This window comes from Pseudonaja textilis, chromosome 2 (genome assembly GCF_049901715.1).
Source record: "Pseudonaja textilis isolate UNSWEBS1 chromosome 2, rPseTex1.2, whole genome shotgun sequence".
Classification (NCBI taxonomy): domain Eukaryota; kingdom Metazoa; phylum Chordata; class Lepidosauria; order Squamata; family Elapidae; genus Pseudonaja; species Pseudonaja textilis.
In genome coordinates this window covers 42,462,249-42,485,480 of record NC_141991.1, presented here as the reverse complement: position 1 = coordinate 42,485,480, position 23,232 = coordinate 42,462,249, and the positions used below count along the sequence as shown (strand labels likewise).

The following is a 23,232-nucleotide window of genomic DNA, read 5'->3' as shown; positions in this document are numbered from 1 at the left end:
AGCTCTGTTAGAAAAAAAGGCTGGTAGAGAAATGGATTATAAATAAATACTGTCAGGTATGTTTTCTCAGAGGAAATGGCAACAATGGTAAAGGGTGAATTTTTCTGTTTGAACTCCAAGAAAGAGACATAGATACCTATTATTCATGGAAATGAAACCATATGGGCTTACCCTATGAAAGGTTTGGCAGCTCCAAATTTTATAGTGGGGGTGCCTTTTATTTTCTTGGAGGTTTCCAGTATCCATTTGGCTGGTACAGATCCTTCCTAAGAAATCTCATGGCATAATAAATCCCCCAGACTCTGAGAAATAATAACCCTCTTAAGGCATTATCACTGCAGGCTTGCAAGTTATTGTTACTTCAGGTGGGTTTATAATCCAATTTAAATTTTACATTACAAGATAAAGCTCAAAGGCAATCTTCATTCCTAAAGATGTTCTCTTTCTGTTCAAAATGAACCCCCTCATGAAACTAAGAGAAATTTCTGTAGCTTGGAAGTAATTGACCTATCATGACATTGCTTTGTGGTGAGTGACTGGATTTTGCAAAGCTGGCGTGTCTGTGGCAGTTGGGAAAAAAATAAGCTACAGTAATTTATGTTGGTGAATCCTACCATTCATCTAAACGCCTTCAGTGACATCCACAAAACTGAGTAGGATTGATGGCTAGACAAAAGAAAGACAGAACAGAGACACTTAGCGCCCTGTTCACTGCAGTGCATGACTTTCTTTGAATAGCAGCTAGCAATCTGAGGGACAGAGAAAATACGTATATGGATGTCCAAAGAGCAGCAAACAGTATTTTGGCAGAGCTATAAGGAGGCCCAGGCCTGGAGCCATCCATAAATACAATATAACTTTGGTCATCAGACTGGATGTTATGAGGTCATTTTCTTTCCTTTTTTATAAACAGCATGCTTCTTGACCCTTGTTCTTCAATGGCTGTCTTTTCTATTGTGACACATCAGCTATCAATCTCAGTCAAGTTCAGATCCTGGGCAGAATGGCTCTTAGCTGGTTAAGTGGTTTACCAATAAACAGGTCAAGTTTTCAGCAGTCTCCATAGTACCATGGAACTGGAGCTGACCAAACTGGTATTGGAACACCCCAAAACTATTGATGGCAAATTTAAAAAGTCATCAGTGAAGAGACACATAGCAACTATGCAGTCCTATTTTATTTTTCCCTAGAAAATAAAACATGTGAACAAAAAGAATGTGTGTGTCTGTGAGCACATATGCTTGTCTGTCTGCCTATCTCTCTGTCAGCTGGACATGAAAGTATTCTTTTTTTAAAAAAAAATTTATTTGGGTTTTCACAAAAACAAAATACAAATAAAACATCTTTTTTGAAAATAGCATGGTCCCAGGTTATCACTTCTTCATACAGACACAAAACTCAATTTTATGCTCATTTTTATATTCTATTCCATATCTTATTACCATTTTATATTTTCTACATAGTTTTTCCCCCCTCTTCTAATTTTCTCAACTTTGTTTTAATTATCTCAGTTCAAATCATTATATTTATACTTTTGTCTGTCCTGTTAGAATTTCACATTATATTTTCTTATTAAGCAATTTTTTCCCTGTAGTTACCAATTAGAGTATGACACCTTTATATCCTTTAATTTTATCCATTCAAGCTCTTATTTAAGCTTCAATGAATAGCTTTAAGATTATAGCATTCAATATAATACATAACTTCCAATCGAATTCTGCTTGGTACATTCTTAAAATAGACACTATATTCTTAAAAAGAATAAATATATATATATATATATATATATATATATATATATATATATATATATATATAATAAACACATTCCATTCAATTCAATTCTATCATTAATATGCATTAAAAACTTAACATCTTTAACATTTCTTTTCAATTGAATATCATACTTCCTTGGGAACACTTATAAACTTTCCATAGTTAATTCTTTCCCCCCCATATTTCTCACTTATATTTTTATAAATCATTACTAATAATTACAAATGTTCCCTTTTAATTCTCTCAATCATTTTAATTCATTTATTAACAAACATCCCACTGCATTACAATAAATATTTTATCCATCATCATATTTTCTAAAGTTATTTCTATTTGTAATATAACAAAGCTATCTTATGTACCTTTGCAAAATCCCTTTTACAATTAAATTTTCATCCATCATCTCTAAACAAACTTATGGTTACAATCCTTATATCTTTTCCCTGTTTCTCCATTTCTGTTTCTGTCTTTTACAACTTCTTTTCCTTGCCTTCTTCCCCCTCTTCTTCTCCCTCCCCTTTTTACCCCTCACTCTCTACTTCTAACTCTCTCATCTGTAATCCCCTCTTCTGTTGCTTTCTAATATTATACTTATCTTTCAAATTGTTCTTCTTTTTGGTTGTTTTTTCTAATCTTAAACCTTTCACCCTCTTTCCCCCCTTTTCTCCCAATCTCTTTGTCCAAATCTTCTTGTTCTGCAAGCGTTTCTTGTTGCTTCTCATAGTTCCAGATCTCCATTTCTAAGAATTGAAACACGAAGCCAAAAGAACTTCTCCCTTCTTGTGCGTCTTCTTTCCATTTTTAAAGTTCCATTTTCAATTCTTTTAAGAGTGATACCATTTTAAAAACTTTTAAACAACCACCCAGTTAATTTTAGTCATCTAGATGCAAAAACCAAAAATCACCAAGTAATCCAAATAATCCAAGGCTGTTTCTACTTGCTTCTTTTTTCCACTTTCTCTTCCTGGGGTTCTATTATTTTGTTACCAAGTTTCCATTAAAATGTATCTTTGAGGACTCTTGTTAAAATTTCACTGTAAGTTCCTTTTAATTACCATTCCATTCCTTAATTCCAGGCAGTCTCCTCCATTTTTCCAAATCCTGCTCTTCTATTCTTTTTTTTTCTCCTTTCCAGCTTTTAAAAACTTTTAAATGTCCAGAAATCTTTATTATCCCTTTGACTTTTATTTTCAGCTTAGATGCCTATTAATGTCAAAGTGGTTTTTTTTTCAGTTTCTTGCTTAAGTCTCTTAGCTGTCAGTATAAGGAAGGGAAGAAAAAAAACCTAATCCTTTCCCTTCTCTCTCTCCTTCGCAGCTTCAAAATCTTCTTCAAAAACAATGTTGTTAAGTTTAAATTCCAGGGTACCTTATTTGTTGCTTTTGCTGTTTGTCCCAGTCAACCAAAACTTTCTCTTCTTATCTTCCTCCTGCACATTCTTTTCCGGTCGAGTTCTTCTTTGTGGTGGCCATTTCTGACCACCGCTACAACCGCCTTCGGGAAAGGGAGTAATGGCCAGCTGGGGAGGAGAGATGAGGCTCTCCTCAACCCTTCAGGCAGTCTCCCCCCTCTTCACCACTTCTATGGGGTGGCTTAGCCCTGAAACCAGCCGGCTCGGGGCACTCCAGCAGCGAGCACGGATCGAAGCCTCGGAGAGATGAGGTTTCGGTCTGTCACCGAAGAAGCTCAAACCGGAAGTCCTCAGGACATGAAAGTATTCTTATAGTGTAGGCCATAATTTTTACCCAACAATTTTTCCTTCAAATGGGCAAAACAATTTCCCTCTTCAATCTTTACTATATCACTTTAAAGCTTGTCTGATCCTGGAGATTTACAGTGTTGGAAAGAATCAACTGAAGAGAATAGCAGAGAGGCTCAGGGTAAAACCTCATTTTTGGATTTCCTCCTCCAACAGAGATTTCCTCTCTACCTCATGAAAAAGGCCTCTTTGGCTCCAGAACTCATTGTGTCTTTCATTGTTTGTATCTGGCATAAGGTAATGAAATGAGCAGCAAATTTCTGTTTATTTTACTTGCTAATATAAGCAATTCACTCACAGCTTGCAGTGACCACACACAGTATAAATGTGTTTCAAGTATTTTGGATAACTTTTGCTGTAAATGAGTAGATATAAATATCCTGTTGCTGAAGTATGTGTGGAAGTATACTCTTCCATTATTATTATTTTTCTGTACTGGATTCATTTCTTACTGTGTTTCTATGGCCAAAGCCTAATATAAATAATATTAGATTCAATAAACATTTAATATTTATATATTACTTTTAATAGTTATATTAAATGTGTGTACTCATAAACTTGATAACAAAAACTTGACTTGATTTAGTTCTCTTCTGATCAGACTTCTACTCCAGATATCCAGGTACCTAAATGCAGGTGGAAAGAATTGATTAGACTCCCTTTAGTTATCAGATGTAATCTGATTCTTTCTAAAAAAACCTATTTAAGTGATTTTCAAGGAACTGACAAATATTCAATGATAACGGGCAGCCATAGCCAAACATGACCAGACATAGCTTAGAAATTGAAAAGCAAAACCGGAATCCAATATACATTCTCATCTCAGACCCATGCATCTAGTTCTCAAACTATTAAAAAAAAAAACTTTTAAAAGCCAGGTAAAAATTATTTGAAGCTTTTAATAGAGATTCCAAAGCTGACAACTTAGTTAATCTTTCATGGAATAATGGCACTCAGGTTCATTTTTGAACACAATAAGCTGACATGCTGATCAGTGGTGGGATTCCAAATTTTTTACTACCAGTTCTATGGGCGTGGCTTGGTGGGCATGCCAGGGGAAGGATACTGCAAAATCCCCATTCCCTCCCCACTCCTGGGGGAAAGTTACTGCAAAATCTCATTCCCTCCCCACTCCTGGGGGAAGGTTACTTCAAAATCCCATTCCCTCCCCACCCCACTAACCCACAAAAGATGACCCAGCCAATCAGCTGGGACTTGGGAGGCAGAGAATAGATGGGGGCGGGGCCAGTCAGAGATGGTATTTGCCGGTTCTCCAAACTATTCAAAATTTCCGCTACTGGTTCTCCAGAATTGGTCAAAGCCTCCTGAATACCTCCTCTGATCATCTTCAGTAGTAGATATCCTTTACTCTTGAAGGGGAAAAAAAACCATGCAAAATAGTACACTAAGCAAATTCTTCCTTTGTTTTTCTCCTTTTTTTTCCAGTAAAAGATTTGGATACTGAAAAATACTTTCATTTGGTGAGTACTCTGTTCCAAGAACAGTCCAGGACATTACTCTGCTATTCTAGGTGGGCCAGACAGATTTTCCTTAGAATCTTAGCTATTCAGAAAAAGGACCCCACACATCAGGAAAATGTATGAGTGACATGGTATAGGTAAATGAAGTCATATCCAAATCACAACAACTTTATGAAAAGCTGAGGAAAGAATTGCAAAAAATAATTCGATGGTTGGGAGGCAGGCCTACTCCCCAGTGTAGCTATAACCAAGTCTGTTCCTAGTGAAACAAGCTCCCCCCCACATTTCCTCTGGTTTACGGTTTAGTAATGTATAATGTAAGGACAGTAATGCTGCACGTGGTTTATTGTAAAGGCAAATATAAGAATGCTTTCCATATGCACAATGTATGCAGAATGATAAATTTGTCATCCAGTCAGTTTATTGGCTTAGGATCAAACTCTTTGGGGAGGGGACAGTTTAGACCTTTGGGGTTCTTGTGTTGTTTGTGTAACAGGATAATAATTGAACACACAAATTTGGCAGAGAGAAGGAACACATTCAGTTTTTTTTTTACTTAGTCTCAGTCATAATTTTGCATGTATTTCTAATATATTTTATCTTCCTGATGATTGCCAGTTATCAGACGGGAAAGAATTGCTGTATCTAGTGATGTTTTAAACAGCCAAATTCATTGTAAACTGAATCTATTGCAAAATTCTTCATTCACTGAAAGAGAGAGGGGAAAGGAAAGGAGGAGGAAACAACTAATACAGCTGGCAATAGCATAAATTATATTTAATATTGTTCCATTGTTCATAATCTCCTTGCTCTGGTTTACAGCTTAAAGAAATAGTCTTTCTTCTTTTTTTAAAAAAATTAATGCTTTGTAGTCAGCTGTTATATTTAAAAAAACCTTTGTAAGTGTACATCATCTGTTGGTGAATTCATTTGTTCTTTATTGTTATTGCTGTTTGGCCATTGTTCAGGTTCTTCCCACAGACGAACTAAATGAAAATAAAAAATCATATCGACAAAGTCATAGAAAAAAAGTTCTTCCTGAAATCTACCTAACCAGATTGCTTTCCACAAAGGTAGGACATTAGAGGTGCATTGAGTGAAAAGATATATATCCTTGGTATGAAATTATTGATCCCAGATGTCTGCTTTGGCATATTACAAATGTTCCAACCGACTAACAAAATCATGTTCCACTAAAATTAACTCTGAATTACCCAATGTTTTACATTACTTGAGAAAATAGCTAGCCTCATGATTAAAAATGAAATTTTGTAGTGAAATTTTGTATATTTTTTCTGTAAATAAAGTTTTATTACATTTAATGGAACTTGTTTTTAGACAAGTATGCATGAAATTAAATTGCATTTAATAAAGAGTAAATACTCATAGTAAATTGCATTTAGTAAGGAACATGGTAGTTCACATGGTTAGGACTTTGGATTATCGAGCAGCAAGCCCATGTTAGAGACCCAAGTGCTGTCGTGGGACAGAGTAAGTTCCTGTCCTTTGCTCCAGCTCCTGCTAGAGACATGAAATGAGCCCCCAATTGGGCACTGCCCAGGCAACAATGATGTCACCAGCCAATCTCTTCAACCCGGAAGCACTTCAGTGCTTCTGACATGAGTGCAATGGGAGTAAAGAGTATATTTCATTGAACTCAGTGGAAGTTCATTAATATATTTTATTATAATAATGTTGGATTAAATCAACTCAGATTACTATGTCTATAAAAATCCAGGTTTTATAAAGTAAATAAAAAAGACTGTTTAGGATGTTTCATTATTTTCTAATTTTGTGATACTAGGTTACATTCTATTATTGTTTACATATTGCATTAGATTTTAACCCTGCTGTTTTCATCTTGAGGGTTTTTTTATGATGTGTTACTAAATTTTGGGCATAGTGAATCTGTATATCATGACTGCTTTGAGGGTTATACAGAGTTTCACATTTATTACTGTGGACTGTAATAAAATTGCAAATCATAATAGGCAGAACTGAATTCAAAATAAACAAATTTATTTTTCCCTACCTATTGTGTTTTTGTTAATGTTTGTGATTTCTTTAACTTACAGCTTTTTGTATTATGTAGGTAAAGTGATTGAGTGAAGGATTAAGCTTTTGATCCTAGACTACATATCATAAGTAGATTAACAAATATGTGCTGACTAAAACCTTTATTCTACACCATATTTATTCAGCTAAGTTAGACCTCTGGTCTATTTATGTGTCATATTTCTATAATAATCAATACCCAAAGCAGTTAACAGTAAACATTAATTTTTCCAACACATAGCATGAGGTAAAGATCAATTTGTGAGAAACAGAAATAAATCTTTAAAATTCAATATAAATAGCATAGCCTAAATAATTGCAGAACTGCAGCTCAATGCTTTTCAAATTCACACCAGGCAAATTCCAAGTTATTGAAATACTGCATCCAGTTTTGGTCACCACGGTGTAAACAAAGTGCAGAGTAAAACAACCCTACAAAGAAAATCAAAACTAACAGTTCATTTATATTTTTAAAAAGCAAAAGTTTTTACAAATGCATATATGATTTGATTGCCTATTTGTGCCCTATGACTATATTAAGTGTTGTACATTATGATTCTTGATGAATGTACAGTATCTTTTCTTTTTATGTATACTGAGAGCATATGCACCAATTAGACACCTTGTTTATCTACTCACACTTGGCCAATAAACAATTCATTCCATTCATTCCATTCCCTAAGTTCAGTTTCTTATTTTGTCATTAAAATAACTGGAATGGGAAGTATGTTAGCATTTCTTCCTCTTTTGTGTTTTATACTATAGAAAAACTTAGTTATCTTCTGCAATAATGGTGAAGAGTTCAATCTACTTTGAGTTTCAGTGCTAATGCTTTTAATGGACACAGATGTTGGCCAGAAGCCAGTCTGTAATTCCAGTGCTTTGTGATTCATAATTGGAGGCGAGATCACAGAATTGCCAGGGGTTTATAGTTTTTCCCACTGTTTACCACACAGAACAATCACAGATGTGCTCTTAGATTCCAGAACCAGAGAAGGAGAATCTCAGTGCCAAAAAGGATTAAATTCTAACTAAAACTAATTACTTCAGTACACACAAAATTAACCCAACTCTCACGAAAGATTCCTCCCTCTTCACTCAGTCATGTTATTTCAGATTTCTTCAACTTAGTCTGAAAAATAGTTAAAGCTTATTAATATTTTATTCATCATTGTTAGTCTTTTCTTAGTCCAAGGTTTTTTTTCTATTCTTCAGGGCACGCTGCAAAAATTCCTGGATGATTTATTCAGAGCCATTCTGAGTATCCGAGATGACAAGCCACCTTTGGCAATTAAATATTTCTTTGATTTCTTGGAAGAGCAAGCAGAGAAACGGGGAATCTCTGACCCAGACACATTGCACATTTGGAAAACCAACAGGTTTGGAAAAGAAGTTCCATCATTTCTGTCTTATACAGGTCTACTCTATACAGGCCTTTAGTTCCCATGTAGTTTCTCAGGGAGAAGCATATGAATGAGAGGAAATGGAAATGAAGATGAATGAGAGGAAAATGTAAAGGAAGCAGGAAATAATTGCAGAAGTGCAGCTCAATGCTTTTCAAATTCACACCAGACAAATTCCAAGTTATTGAAATACTGCATCCAGTTTTGGTCGCCACAATGTAAAAAAAAGTGCAGAGAAAGACAGAAAAGATGATTAGGAGACTGGAAGCTCAAATATATAAAGAACGTTTGCTGGAATTGGGTATGTCTAGTTTAATTAAAAGGGGTGACATTATAGCACTCTTCCAATATCTCAGGGGCTGCCACAAAGAAGAGAGAGTCAAGCTATTCTCCAGAGCACTTGAGGGCAGGACAAGAAGCAATGGGTGGAAATTAATCAAGGAGAAAAACAACCTAGAACTAAGGAGAAATTTTCTGACAGAACAATTAATCAGCGGAACAACTTGCCTCCAGAAGTTGTGGATGCTCCCACACTGGAAGTTTTTAAAAAGATGTTGGACAACCATTTGTCTGAAGTGGTATAGGGTTTCCTGCCTGAGTGGGGGCTGGCCTAGAAGACCTCCAAGGTCCCTTCCAATTCTGTTATTCTGTTCTGTTCCGTTAAAAGTTCAGAAATGGATAAATATTATGAAATGTCCATATAAATTAATGTATTTTTAGTACTTAGAAAATAACTATAGACTTTTTATTAAACGTGAGAAAAGATCCCTTTAGCATATAGATTACCTGATTGAATTGGCAGGAATCTATAACATTTTTTGTTTTCTACTATATACAGTATCTTCTCAAAGCAAGAAGATCTTAACCTTAAAGCTCAGCAAATCCATTCATGTTATTCTACCAATGGACAGCACACTTCTGTAATTTAAAGGGACAGGTCTGTACAGGTAGTCCTTGACTTACGACCACAATTGAGCCCAAAGTTTCTGTTGCTAAATTAGCATTTGTTAAGTGAGTTTTGCCCCATTTTACGACATTTCTTGGCACAGTTAAGTGAATCACTGCAGTTGTTAAGTTAGTAACATTGTTGAGTGAATCTGGCTTCCCTACTGACTTTGCTTGTCAGAAGTTCAGAAAAGGTGATCATACTTGACCCTGGGACACTGCAACTGTCATAAACTTGAGTCATTTACCAAGTGTCTGAATTGTGATTACATGACCATCCCATAGCAGTTGTAAGTGTAAAAAATGGACATAGGTCACTTAGTTCGGTGCCATTGTAACTTTGAACATTCACTAAATGAACTGTTGTAAGTCAAGAACTTCTTGTATGGAATCTTTCTTATGGTGTGGAAGCCATATGGCTTATTGAGCTCTAAGGAGATATTTTTGCACAATAGAATCAACTGTAGAAGTTATAGATTGATCCCTGTATTTAGCAAAAATAGAAAAGTTAGAATGCAAAATGGAAGAAGGATGTTTAGACAATAAATATGGTCGAAAATCATTCCCATTCGACCAATTTCATCAACTCAAAGTCCTACAAAATCAAAATCTAGATACTAACGCTTAACGTATTATTTAATTTATTTCACCCTGTAATGGAAAGATGTAAGACTGAACATGGTAACTATCACTGTGAATTTTGTTCTATAGTCTACCTCTGAGATTTTGGGTCAACATTCTGAAGAACCCCCAGTTTGTCTTTGATATCGACAAAACTGACCACATAGATGCCTGTCTTTCTGTAATAGCTCAGGCCTTCATTGATGCCTGTTCCATCTCTGACCTGCAGTTGGGCAAGGTACGTAATGGCCAGTAAGGATGATGCTTTCATCTGCTCTTCCACTCAACAATATTTTAGGTTGTCTTGTGAGGAGCATTTGTATGGTAAAGAATGTTAGGGGGGAAGGGAGAAAAATTAATGCCCATGTTAGGAAAATGAGACCCAAAATTGAAATTTTAACTGATATATATACATTTGATTCTGTTTCATCACTATTTAATGTGATTGTTCCAGATGTGCCATTTACGTCATAAACAATAATGATCAAATATTAGAAAAGTCAGGCAAATTATTGACCATTTGAAGGTTTGGTTCTACTGTTTACAATACTTTACCCCCTGGGCTAAGAGAAAGCAGTCCCCGTTTAATGTTACTTTCTATTCAGTACCACCAACTTTTTTGTAAGGAATAAATAACAACAACAACAACAACAACAATAATAATAATAATAATAATGTCAAGATCTTGTGACAAAGTTTTGGAATGCAATACCTTGGATATCACGATTGTGGAGAAGAAAAAAGTGTGGGTCGTCGACATTACCATACCTGGTGACAGCAAAATTGACAAGAAACAACTTGAAAAAATCACTAGATATCAGGACTTGGAGAGACTCTGGCATAAACCAGTGCAGGTGGTTCTAGTGGTACTTGGCACACTGGGTGCTGTGCCTAAAGACCTAGGCAAGCACTTAAAAACAATTGGCTCTGACAAAATCACCATTGGTCAGCTGCAGAAGGCCACCTTACTGAGATCTCCTTGCATAATCCGCGTACATCACGTGGTCCTAAACGCTTGGGAAGTGTTCAACTAGTGATTTGTGATATGAAACCCAGCATAATTATCTCATTTGCTGTGTGCACTGTTGTTTTTTATATATAACAACAACAACAACAACAACAACGATGATGATGATGGGAGATGGCACTTGCAATTTGGGGTTGCCTGTACAAAGTAGATTACTTTCTTTCTGCCTTCTTTCTGCCTGTATATAAATTTTCTGACCTTTGAGAGAGTTGCTAATGCTTTGTAAGACATCTAATTTAGATGTTTGATCAGATGCTTTTTAATGCAGAATTGTCAGGCTCAAGTGCATGAGCTGGTATTACTAAAATCATAGCAGCAAGGAGTATACAACCTACTCCCTGGGAGCTGGACAATTTGGCACTTAGAATTATCTCTCCTTGCTACAACTATAACTTTCTTTTTGCTGGGTGAGCATTCGTTTTGTTGTTGTTGTTTTTATCAATGAACTTAATGTGAGATTGGTTTGCTGAAAGACCAATCCTATTTTCTTATTAAGTATCTAACCCATTTGAATTTTTGTACTTGGCTATCACAACCTTCTTACATATTGGCTTTCAAGGTAATCTGACACCAGAAAACCTAAACTAATTTATGGATCCCAAGGAAACCTAATGCTGATTTATAGCCCTTTGAGTGCTACAGAGATTTAATTGTAACAAAAACCAGTTTTGTATTGTTATTGAAGTGAATCTGGAGAATTTAATATACTTCCTTGAGGCATTTTGTTGAGTGCTATAACTTAGTCCTTTAATTAGTCATCAATATAAATATAAATAAAGTTGAGCGTATATTATGTGTAATGTTATAGCATGAGATACCCAGTCAAACATGTTTTAAAAAATAGTATTCTGCTAAGAAATTCAGCACTGTCCTGGAATAATGCTAGATTATCTTTAAGTATTCCTTTGGGAATATTGGTCTATAGATTATTTTAATTAACCATATTTATTACATGCTATAACATGCATTGAATCATATATTGGGAAGCTCATGCAAAGGTAACTGCTCATTTCAATTACAGCAATGTTTTGAATTTACCAGTGCATACATTTATATTTTATCAGAAAAGATTTTTCTTCCTTTTTTTCAAAGAAAAAAATAATAATTAATCATTGAAAAAATAATGGGCTCCCTCTGGATTTTTGCCTCTAGGATTCACCTACTAATAAATTATTATATGCTAAGGAGATTCCTGAATATAGAAAAATTGTACAGAGGTATTACAAACAGATCCATGATATGCCACCTCTTAGCGAACAGGAAATGAATGCTCATCTAGCAGAGGAATCCAGGGTAAGAAATCTCTTTTATAATGTATCAGTTTCAGATTTGTTTCCTATGATAATTTCTCCAAATCTTTTCACGAGTACTTTTAATCCCGTACAAATTATGAGAATACAAGAAGTCCTCGATTTACAACAGTTCATTTAGTAACTGTTTTTCACACTTACAACCGTTGTAGTATCCCCATGGCCACGTGATCAAAATCCAGATACTTTGTAACCAACTCATATTTATGATGGCTGCAGTGTCCCAGGGTCATGTGATCACTTTTTGGGACCTTCTGACAAGCAAACTCAGATTTCCTTTACAAACCTGTTACTAACATAACAACTGAAGTGATTCATTTAACAACTGTGGCAAGAAAAGTCATAAAATGGGGCAAAACTTCACTTAACAAATGTTAAGGACTCCCTGTATTGATTTCATGTCTAATTAAAAGCAGTATTTATATTCTAGTCAAACAGTGTTCAAGAGTGCTGTATTAAGTATTATCAGGAATCCAACTAAAATTGGCTTGACTATAAATCACTAAAGAGATATTCCTTGGCCACAATGCATTTTCATTTTTTTTTCCTGCATTACTCATAAGTTATGTATGTCACATACTAATTAGCTGACTTTAAAAACAATCAGAGTTCAAATACGCTGATGCAGCATAGACCATCGTCCAATGCAAGTACAATTTGAACTCAATTGATTCCTATCAAAAAGAGTGGATATGATTTAGTGAAAATTGAAGTAACGTTCTTTGTTTGTTTTATTCTTCATGAAGAAATATCGGAATGAGTTTAACACCAATGTTGCCATGACAGAGATTTATAAATATGCCAAGAGATATCGCACTCAGGTGAGTTACTTCCTTGGTCTGATAGAAAGAAGTTGTTTTATTTGTCAGCTTTGTAGCTTGTAGCAACAATAGTTGAATGTGTAACTCTGTTTGCATAGTGAAATATTTTGATGTGTGTCTTTGCAGTGATACTCGCCTACAGTACCAAAATCTGAACTTGCACTGAATTAATATTATCAATGTCACGAGGAATATTAATCCAGATCACAAGGGAGCAACATGCAGTTCCTCATCTGTTCGTTCTTTTCAAACTTTTTTCAGCTTTCAGAATCAATTTGCCATTGCAATTCAATAACAAGCCACTCTATCAGTAACAAACCATTTGAAAATATCTTTAGTTATCTGAAAGGATTAGAATATTCTTGATGTAATTAAGACTCTCAGCCATTCCACTCATAAGCCAACTGTAAAAATGGCAGTTTCCACAAGGATTGACTATCCAGAGTCACATGGATTATTTCAGTGATCCCTCCTTTTTCTGAAGAGATTATGCATCCAGTTTTGGTCACCACACTATACAAAAGATGTTGAGACTTTAGAAAGAGTGCAGAGAAGAGCAACCAGGATGATTAGGGGACTGCAGGCTAAAACATACTATGAACATTTGAAGGAACCAGGTATGGCTAGTCTAGTGAACAGAAGGTATAGGGGAGACATTGTAGCAGTGTTCCAATATTTGAGGGGCTGCCACAGAGAGGAAGGGCTCAGCTATTTTCCAAAGCACCTGAAAGCCAGAGAAGGAATAATGGATGGAAACTGGTCAAGGAGAGATTGAGCCTGGAAATAAGGAGAAATTTTCTAACAGTGAGATCAATCAACTAATGGAACAGCTTGCCTTCTGAATTTGTGGTAGCTTCATCACTGGAAGCTTTCAAGAAGAGACTGGACTGCCACCTGTCAGAAATAGTGTAGGGTCTGCATGGTCCGGGGGTTGGACTATATGACCTACAAGGTCCCTTTTAACTCTGTTATTCTGTAATGCCAGGTCTCATCCAGAATCCAGCAGCCATTTCTCTTGGAAAAGCTGTGTTGCTAGCCAGCAGAAGCTGGCAAGATGTCATCTCACCATGGTGCTTACAGGAAGTGTCCAATTCCATTTTATTTCTTCATGCATTTAATTTCTCAGATATTTACTTACTGACTTTTCCCCTTTGGCCTAGTTTATTTTTTAAATTGCCCCTATGAGTCCCAAATACGTACTTTTTATTTTAATTTGGCCTTTGGCAAACCAATGACACTGTTACCCGAGCCCAAATTGTTCTCTTCCACGATCCATTTGCATAATCAGTAGATTTGAAAATTGCTAATAACTCAAATTATTTAATGCTTCTAATAATTAGATCTATTGAGATAATAAATATTAGCTCTAGAGAAAAAGAAGCCACAAAATGCAGATCTTGCATGGGTTTTTGGTTCTAAGGATGATTGTGTCATTTTAGTAAAAATTTAAAAAAATCACATCTTAGTTTCTTTTCATATAAACACACCCAATGTTCCCTTCCTCTTCCTCCACACAACTGCTACATCTCAGACTTTTTACAGAAAATCTTTTTAAAATGCCATGAAAATAATATGCACAAACTGAAAAACACAGAATGGATTTGGTGTTATTTTTATTATCTGAAAACACCTGTTAATGGATAAATCTGAAAAATATTATACGTAATTTTAGAGCACTGTTATCTAAGCCCAGGTGTTCTTAGCATTCTGTGTAAAAACACATTTTTGTACCAGGATCAATTGGGCAGCTTGTAGTTTCTGAGTTGTTTCAGTCTATCACTTTGCCATAAGAATGAAAAATTCTCATTCTGCTACACTAATAGTACTTTCCTTTACAGCCGTCCTCAGGTGTTAAGTTCAAAAGGACTTACTCCCATGCAAGTACAGTACAAACTATAGCTTAAGAAGTCAAATATACCTCATTAGGCAGCTCTTCTTTCTTTGGCTCAGTGCAATGTATCCAAGCTTTATTAAGTTACAGTTTCTATTAGAAATAAATTAGGAAATCACACATTGCAGTTTAACAACAACATTAGGTTTCCAATCAGTATCAATCAGGGATGGGATTCAAAAATCCCAGCAACTAGTTCGCTGTCTAATGGTGGGCATAGCCATGGTACTTCCGGTTTGGCCATTTTTTGCCTTCCCAAGGGTCCAGAGGCTTCCCTCAGACCACTGGGAGGATGAAAACAGCCTCCCCTGGGCTCTGAAGGCCCTCCAGAAGCTGCAAACAGGCCTGTTTCCAGACTTCTGGAAGGCCTGTTTTCCCCCTCCCAGATTCTCCACGCGGACTTTGCACTTACTTGCATCGAAAATGGGCCACGTGAAGACTACTGGGGTGGGCGGGGCCCTGCTGATTGGTTCAAATACCGGTTCAGCAAACCAGATGCATATTTAACATCCAGTTCACCCAAACCAGTCCGAACCATAGAATCCCACCCCTGGTATCAACCCATATTTCATAATCTGATGTCACAGTAAACCCAAAGAGTATCATCAGACAAACACAATTAAAATCTTTGTTTTCTACCATAAATAAAATCAAACATGTAACTGACCACCCAGCTTCAGAAAGTCCAGTGTGCTTCTCCCCTTTTTCTATTCACAAAGAGGACACAACATAGCCATGTCAACTGACTTGTCCCTTTCCTTTTCCCACACTATCTATATTTTTACCTACAAAGTAGGCCTTGATGCTCTCTGAACTTGGTTATTTTCTTGAAGATGGTTCATTATCCAAACTAGGCAACATCATCAGAGAATTGATGACATTACCTAGTTTGTAATGTCTACAAGAAAACAGCCAAGCTTGGAGAGCACCAAGGACCCCTCATTTCAACCCTGAACAACAAATATTCTCCTTTAAACACCTATGGTTCCTCTACACCAGGGGTCGCCAACCTTTTGGACCTCAGGGACCCCCAAACTCATAATTTTAAATACCGGGGACCACTAATGTGAATTTTGACTGACAGTGGCTTGCTGGCGTTGGTGGGAGAGAATGAGGGGGGGGTCTAATCTAAGCTCTCTCTCTCTCTCTCTCTCTCTCTCTCTCTCACACACACACACACACACACACACACACACAAACACACAGGCAGGAGTAGGATTCAAATTCTTAACAACCAGTTCTGTGGGCATGGCCTAATTTGTGGGTGTGGCTTGGTGGTCATGTGACTGGCTGGGCATGGCTTGTATGTAAATATAAATATTTATGTAAATATTGAAATTTTTATAAAAAAGAGCACCTTTTACCCAAAATTAGTCAAAGCTGGCAGGCAGATTGAGTTGCTCACAGAATCACAGATTCATTCAGAGATCTGTGAGATCGGCTACCTGAGCCTGTCTTATAAAATTTGCTTGCAAGCAAACCCATAAAATTTGCTAGCAAGAAAATTCACAAAATTAACTCACAACACACTATGTATGTAAATATTGATTTTTTTATTTAAAAAAGAGCAACTTTTACCCAAAATCAGGCAAAGCAAGCAGGCAGATTGAGTTGCTCAGAGAATCACAGATTCACTTAGAGAGATTTGTATTTCTGCCATTGGCAACTGAATAATAGAACCTTCAGTCCTAAAGGAGGTTTGGCTCTGCTTAAAAGGCTCTTAAAAGCAGAGCCAAAGATCTAAAGATTAGCTAGAAAGCAAGAAATCCAATGATTTAGCAGGCAAATTTGCCAGGTAAGGAGTGAGTGAGTGGGGTGGGTTCCCACGGGCCAGCTTTGTGTTCCTGTGCAGCATGGATTAATTGCTTTCAGGGATGCTCTGGGGATGACATTTCTCTGTGGGACCACCAAAATTTTCTCGTGAGCCACCTTTGGGCTGCGACCCACCGGTTGGCGACCACTGCTCTACACTTCCACCTGTCTTACTCCCCAGCTACAGGAACAGTTTAGCTACAATCTGCAGTTAGGCTTTCTGCATCCTACCTCAAACCACAATGCTTCCCATTGCTGATCAGTTAAAAAAGACAGTACCAAAATAGTCTCTGGCTCCATCATTGTTGTTGTTCATTTGGTAACCTCCCTATTGATTGATCAAGTAGTAACATATCCCATCTCCCCCCACTTCACCCCTGTCTTCCCCACATGTCCTTATTAGATTTTAATGCTTGGTTTAAAATTTATTTATGTTTTAATGTATATGTTTAGATATCTTTTTATGACTCTAAGCCACCCAGAGTTACCCTATGGTAAGCTGGGTGGCTAATAAATTTTACAAATAAATAAATATATATTGTAGATAGAGGAAGGTGAACGGATTTCCACAGCACTTTCACGCTTTCAGCATAAGATATTTCTGCTCAAAAGAAAACCAAAGATCTATTTACTATATGGATTTATTTAGCAAATGTATAAAGTCCTGCATCTCAGAGGACATGACTCTGGGTTGAATATAACCTTAGTGACAATCAAAAATAGTATAACCATCACTAAAACTCTGAAGTGCAAATAAATAAAAGTAAAAACATAAAAAGGCCTAGATTGCAGAAGAATACCAAGCTCACATAATATAGCCACCTCCCAAGGAAGCCACTGGAAAAAACAGCCTGCCCCCACACCCCACCCCATGCACTGTGGATTTTTCACCATCTCAGATAGGAGACTAGAACATTTCTTACTTCAGCTGCATTGCCACAAAAGTGACACTAAAAGGCTTAGCTGCCCAAGGAAGAAGAGGGTGTAGGGGTTGATCCAGTGGTAATGTCGGAGCCTTTTGCAGTAGTGCCCTTGCTTCCAAGTAAGGATGTATAAAAATAACCTCTATTCCGTGCTAATGCTAAAAGATAGCCATGCCTTTTTTCAAGGAGTGAAAATGTGAAGCCAAGCCACATGGCTTTCCCACTGAAGGCTTGTTCCCTGATGGCTATGTTGTCTGTCATTCCTCAACCAAGTTTTCTGAGTGCCTTTTCTGCCCTAGAATATAAATAAAAAACGTTTATAATTCTTCACCAGCTAAAGCAGTTATTCTTTATAATTAAAGGGACAAGCAGCTACGCTATCAATAATGATTTTCTATCATAATTCTTCTTCTCCTGACGTTGCTGTTTTATTGCAATGGGCTGTGAGAATAACCTTGAGAAACAAAAGAGCCACAGATAAGACAAGAGATTTGGTTTCCTATCTGGAATATCTCAAAGGGCTGGCACTTATCTTGCCATACAGTGTTGCATTTGTTTCTGAGTAAAAATAATTAACATTTGAGCTATAAGACCCATATAAGTCTGTGAGAGTACCTGATTTCTAGTCACGACTATCCAAACTAGTAAATTTCACAATCTTGATTTTTCTGCCCTGGACTCTATAAGTGACATAAAGCCTCAGTGCCCTTCAACAGGTTTTGTTCCTTTGCTCTCTCCTTGCCATATTTTTATTTTGCTGGTTTAGAATGTTAAAGAAAGGGGGGGAATATTGTGGCAGCCCCTAATTAGATAGCTAGCTATCTTGTCAAGAACAGAAGGATGAAATTATTCACACCAGAAGAGAAAGAAATTTCATGAAGTGGTTCATTCTGGGTTAGTTGAAAATACGGTGGACAATGGTGGAACAAATTAAAATGGCTGTATGTAGAAATTGAAAATGCAAAGTACAGATTAAAATAAAATGTAAGAAAAAGTAAATCACAATAAAGAAAGCAAAAGCAATTGAAAGAAGGGTTGTAAACCTGAAATGCAAGTCAAATTGCAAAATAAGGACCATCTTTACCAAGGACAATTCCTCTTTTCTTTTTTTTTTTAACCTCTTATCTGCAATGGTGAAGACATTGCAAGATTCAAAACCTTAAATAGTTTTTCTTCAATAAAAAAGGAGGAATAAGCAATGGAATAACATAGGAGGGTTTCAAGGAAATGATTATCTGGAATCTTCTAAAAGCATTAAGTTTATTTTTCAAAAGCTGAGTGTTAATAAGATGCAACATCAATTCCTATAGACCACTGCTCCCCAAATTTCTAATGGCTATGGTTGCTGGAGAATCCTGACAATTAAAAACCATATATGTGGAAGTTGCCACAGTTGAAAAATGCAAGTAAAAATCATTATAGTAATAAGGAAATGTAGTAATCAGCAATGTAGAAGAATGCTACTAAAAGGTGGGTGGAAATCAGCTTAAACAGGTAGATGATTTAAGAACTTGAATGACATACTGTACATTGAGTAGACCTAAAGCAAGTTGTAGTCTTACGCACTTTCCTGGAGAAAAAAGTCATGAATAGAGACATGCATAAGACTGCACTGTCTGAATAAATAAATAAAACATCTCATGCTTGTTTAATTCCTTATTTCCTCAGATAGTGAATGCGTTGGACTCCAACTCTACCACAAGACGCACTCAGCTGCAGCACAAATTTGAGCAAGTGATTGCACTTATGGAAGACAATATTTACGAGTGCTGCAGTGAAGCATAGGTATCAGCCTGAACTTTCTTCCTGTGTTTAGAAGTGACCTTCTCTGCGGTGCACTGTCTTTTAAGAAACACCCTTTCTAAGTCGTTGTTTGTCAATAAGTACCCCACTGTATGTATATGATGATTAAGAAACCAACCTGATAGCAGATCTGCCCCATCGTACACTATCTGGAGACGTGTCCACTAAACAGTTTGAAATTTACTATAGGATCTGCACTGCATGGCTCCCATAACTTATTTGCCCTCCTGCTCATCTTCAAAATGGCCATCTTTTACTTCATTCATTTTCCCGGAGAAAATCTTTGCACACCAAAGGATATGGAGATAATGCTAAGATTGTTGAGAGAAAAGCAACAACAACTCAGGGAATAATGAATGAAGGTTTCAAAAGGCTGTCAGATCCACAAAGGAATTCTCTCTAAACAGTGCCCCTCTTTCTTCTGTGTACTTTAAATATCAGGGAATCCATTTACTGTACACAGTTTGCTGCATTATATGTATTTTGTGCCTTTTATTTTTGTACTATATGTGTAACATAGCCACGCCATCCTCAAACATTGGAAAGAGGTGGAGATCTCATAGGCTCCACAATGCAGTTCCTTCCCAAATAGACACGGCATGTGAAAGCACTTTATCTCATCGCAAAAATGGCTGTTACCTTGCTGAAGGGATCATTGTTGTGTAGCAAACAAGAGTCAGAAAACAACCAATCAGTGCAGCTCTTCCCACTTCTCCAAGCTTCCCAGATATTCCTGTAGGTTGATTTGCACTTGGCAAATTCTCTGACTGCCCTCAGACTGCTTGAGGAATAATTTTCCATAGAAGGAAAAGTATACATATGCTGCAGGATGGAAGGAATGTGCTTTCTTCCCTTATTCTGCCCCTGTTAGTTCAAAGGGTATTTATAGGGCTGAACACTCAGCTCAGCTTAAACCCAAAGTTCATAACAGTTGGTTTAACTGTAAGGCCGCTGTTAATTTTCACTAGAACAAAAGTAATGGTGTTTATTTCTGTTCCAATTTCTATCTGAAGGGAACTTTTTTGTGCAGTGTCCTGCATTTGCCAGCATCATTGCAAAATGTCACGTGTTGCTAACTTTGATGCCTGAAATGTTCCCTTTATCTTTACATTGTCCTCTCTGTTGTGAAGGAGAGAATATCAGTAGCTCTAGTACTCTCAAAATTCAACTTTGGTACCTTAGGTAGTTGCCTTCAGGCAATAGATGTTTTGTATAAGAAGATGAAAACTCATAAACACTGACACCGACACACGCCCTTGACAATGCCAAGCTCATGAACTGCCAAATAATGCTCAAAGCATACCACACTACCTCACCAAAAACAAGGGAGGAGTTGCCACAGTTTTGAGGCTGAGTGGATTGTGGGGTGAATTTCAGTTTTTTAATAAAAAAAAACTTCAGATATAACTTTCCAAAATGCCTAGTGTTAGTATATTATTTGAGGAGCTGATGTGTCATGATGGATTTTATATATTGCTATATTGAGATACAGATTTTATCCAGGGCAAAAATAAAGAGGAATATAGAAGACCTGAAAACAGAACTTCAAAAAGTTACACTCACTGAAGAAATGTACATGTATTTGCCAAGAGACTGGTTGTGGAGGAGAAATTTAAGAATGTAGCTGGGCTACATTTAACTTGACAGAAGTTGTTTGTTTCCTTCAAAATTATTATTATGTTTAATCATGAGGAGCTGCCCAGTTATATACATACTTAAGGAAAACTCAGGAATGCGAGTGGGGATTAACTATTCTGGATTAACATGTCTGCAGAGGAGGGAAATGGATTGAAATTGAAGCATGTTTAACAAATGTGCTAGTTTGTCTCTGCAGGAAGCTGTAATTTTGGCATCAACAGCCTAATTCCTACATAGAATTGAATGAGCAGAAAGCTTTTCGCTAATATGACTGATCTTCCTTTCCCACTGGAAGGTCCTATCCTGGGTATGACTAGAGGTAGTTGTGAGTGTTCCAAGCTGTGTGTTTGGTGCACAAGTGTGATGGCCTATGCTTTGTTATTTAATTCTTTGTTCAACTATTTGCTTCAGTCATTGAAAGGAAATAAGTTGTCTGCAAGGTGAAAACTGAGGGGAGCCCAACTTTATTGTAATATATATATATATATATTATAACTTTGTCAAGTTATGTGTGAGTGTTTTTCCCCTTTACCTGGTGTTTAATGGAAGTGGCAAAATCCTTCAGGTGCTGGGGGATATCTTTGTAATAAAACAAGTTGATCAAATTTGTGTGGTAGTGTGTCTATTCAGGTGAATTCTCATCCTTTTTAAAGGTAAAGGTTCCCCTCGCACATACTTTTAGACAATTAAAATAAGTAGTTCAAAGTCTGTCAAGTTGCCAAAGCCAGTGAAATAGTCCATCTGGGCAAAGTTTAGGCTTGTGGGATCTGTTACTCTGAGATCCACAAAGATGAATTAGGCCAAAAAACATAAAACTAAAAAAGGACATTGTTTATGGGAATTCATATTTGTAGGAATCCTGACTTTATTCATTCTTTAGTATTGTTCCCCGTATTCTATATTCTTCCATTAGGATAATCTACTGAAAAATAGAGGAGCTTCATCTGTCCAACAAATGGAATATCTAGCATATATTAGGACAGCTTTTAAAAAAATAGTTTGCCTTTCTGACCATATATATAACAAGAGAAAACCTAGAAGCTGCACTTAAAATTTGGAGAAACGGTAACACCCAATGGCCACAACTACATCATGCAGTTTGGTTAATAGCATGATTTTCATAGTTCTTTCTGGTTTCTTTGGCAGGTGGTGTAGAGCTTTGTTGTTTTTTTAACTGTGTTGGCCTTATTTCATCATAATTTGGTGGTATTTTTTTCACTACAAAATATATGAAACTGTGTCACTGCTTTTTGGCACTATACTGTGAAAGAGGGCTCTAGAGACCAAATAGGCTGTACATCCCTGCCTTGAATAGTCTAATTAACAAAAAGGCTCACTTGGCATTTTAGAGAGGTTGGGAACAAACACCTGGAAAACTTGAATTCATGATTTTAAAAAATCCTGGGGCTCTTGCAAGATACACTGATGCATTCATTTATGACAAAATTGAAAAATAATTCCGTCCCTAGGGTGAGTTAAACTTCAGATAAATAGCATCCAGCAAGCTGCCTGTCATATGCACAGTATCTGCAGGGGAGGTTTTTCTCTGATATCCCATAAACCTGTGAGCAGATGCCCACACAATGACCTTTCAGCTCTACAGAAATAAATACCCCAGACAATTTTAGGGGGTCAATGGCTTCTTCATGAAAGGAATGAAATACAATTCATGTTTTCTCAATATGGAGTATACTGACAAGCTGTACAGTAGGGAGGTCAATAACCAAGATACCTTAGAAGATATTCCCTACTTAACAAAAACCTCTACTACTAGAAGATGAAATTAGATCCACACTCTGGTCATTGGTAAGTTGAAAGGCTACAGGAACTGATGGAATACTCACTGAAATATGGCAAGCAAGACAAGAATCAGTCAAGATTCTAACTTGAAGTAGGACAGCAAATCTGGAGAATGATATTGTGGCCTATCAGTTGGAAGAAATGAATGCACAATCCAGTTCCAAGAA

At 36.6% G+C, this 23,232-nt stretch overlaps 1 protein-coding gene across 2 annotated transcripts in view; it reads left to right on the top strand.

Annotated features, from left to right (window-relative positions):
- Positions 1 to 21,044, top strand: part of PLXND1 (plexin D1) — a 184,223-nt gene extending 163,179 nt beyond the window's left edge. For both annotated transcript variants that reach the window (XM_087923737.1, XM_026722891.2), the window contains exons 30-36: positions 4,982 to 5,016; positions 5,985 to 6,089; positions 8,287 to 8,450; positions 10,131 to 10,278; positions 12,220 to 12,360; positions 13,124 to 13,198; positions 19,493 to 21,044. In XM_087923737.1, coding sequence (XP_087779863.1) covers positions 4,982 to 5,016; positions 5,985 to 6,089; positions 8,287 to 8,450; positions 10,131 to 10,278; positions 12,220 to 12,360; positions 13,124 to 13,198; positions 19,493 to 19,609 — 785 coding nt within the window. In that variant the 3' untranslated portion in view covers positions 19,610 to 21,044. The remainder of the gene's footprint in view (positions 1 to 4,981; positions 5,017 to 5,984; positions 6,090 to 8,286; positions 8,451 to 10,130; positions 10,279 to 12,219; positions 12,361 to 13,123; positions 13,199 to 19,492) is intronic.
- Positions 21,045 to 23,232: the final 2,188 nt, after the last annotated feature.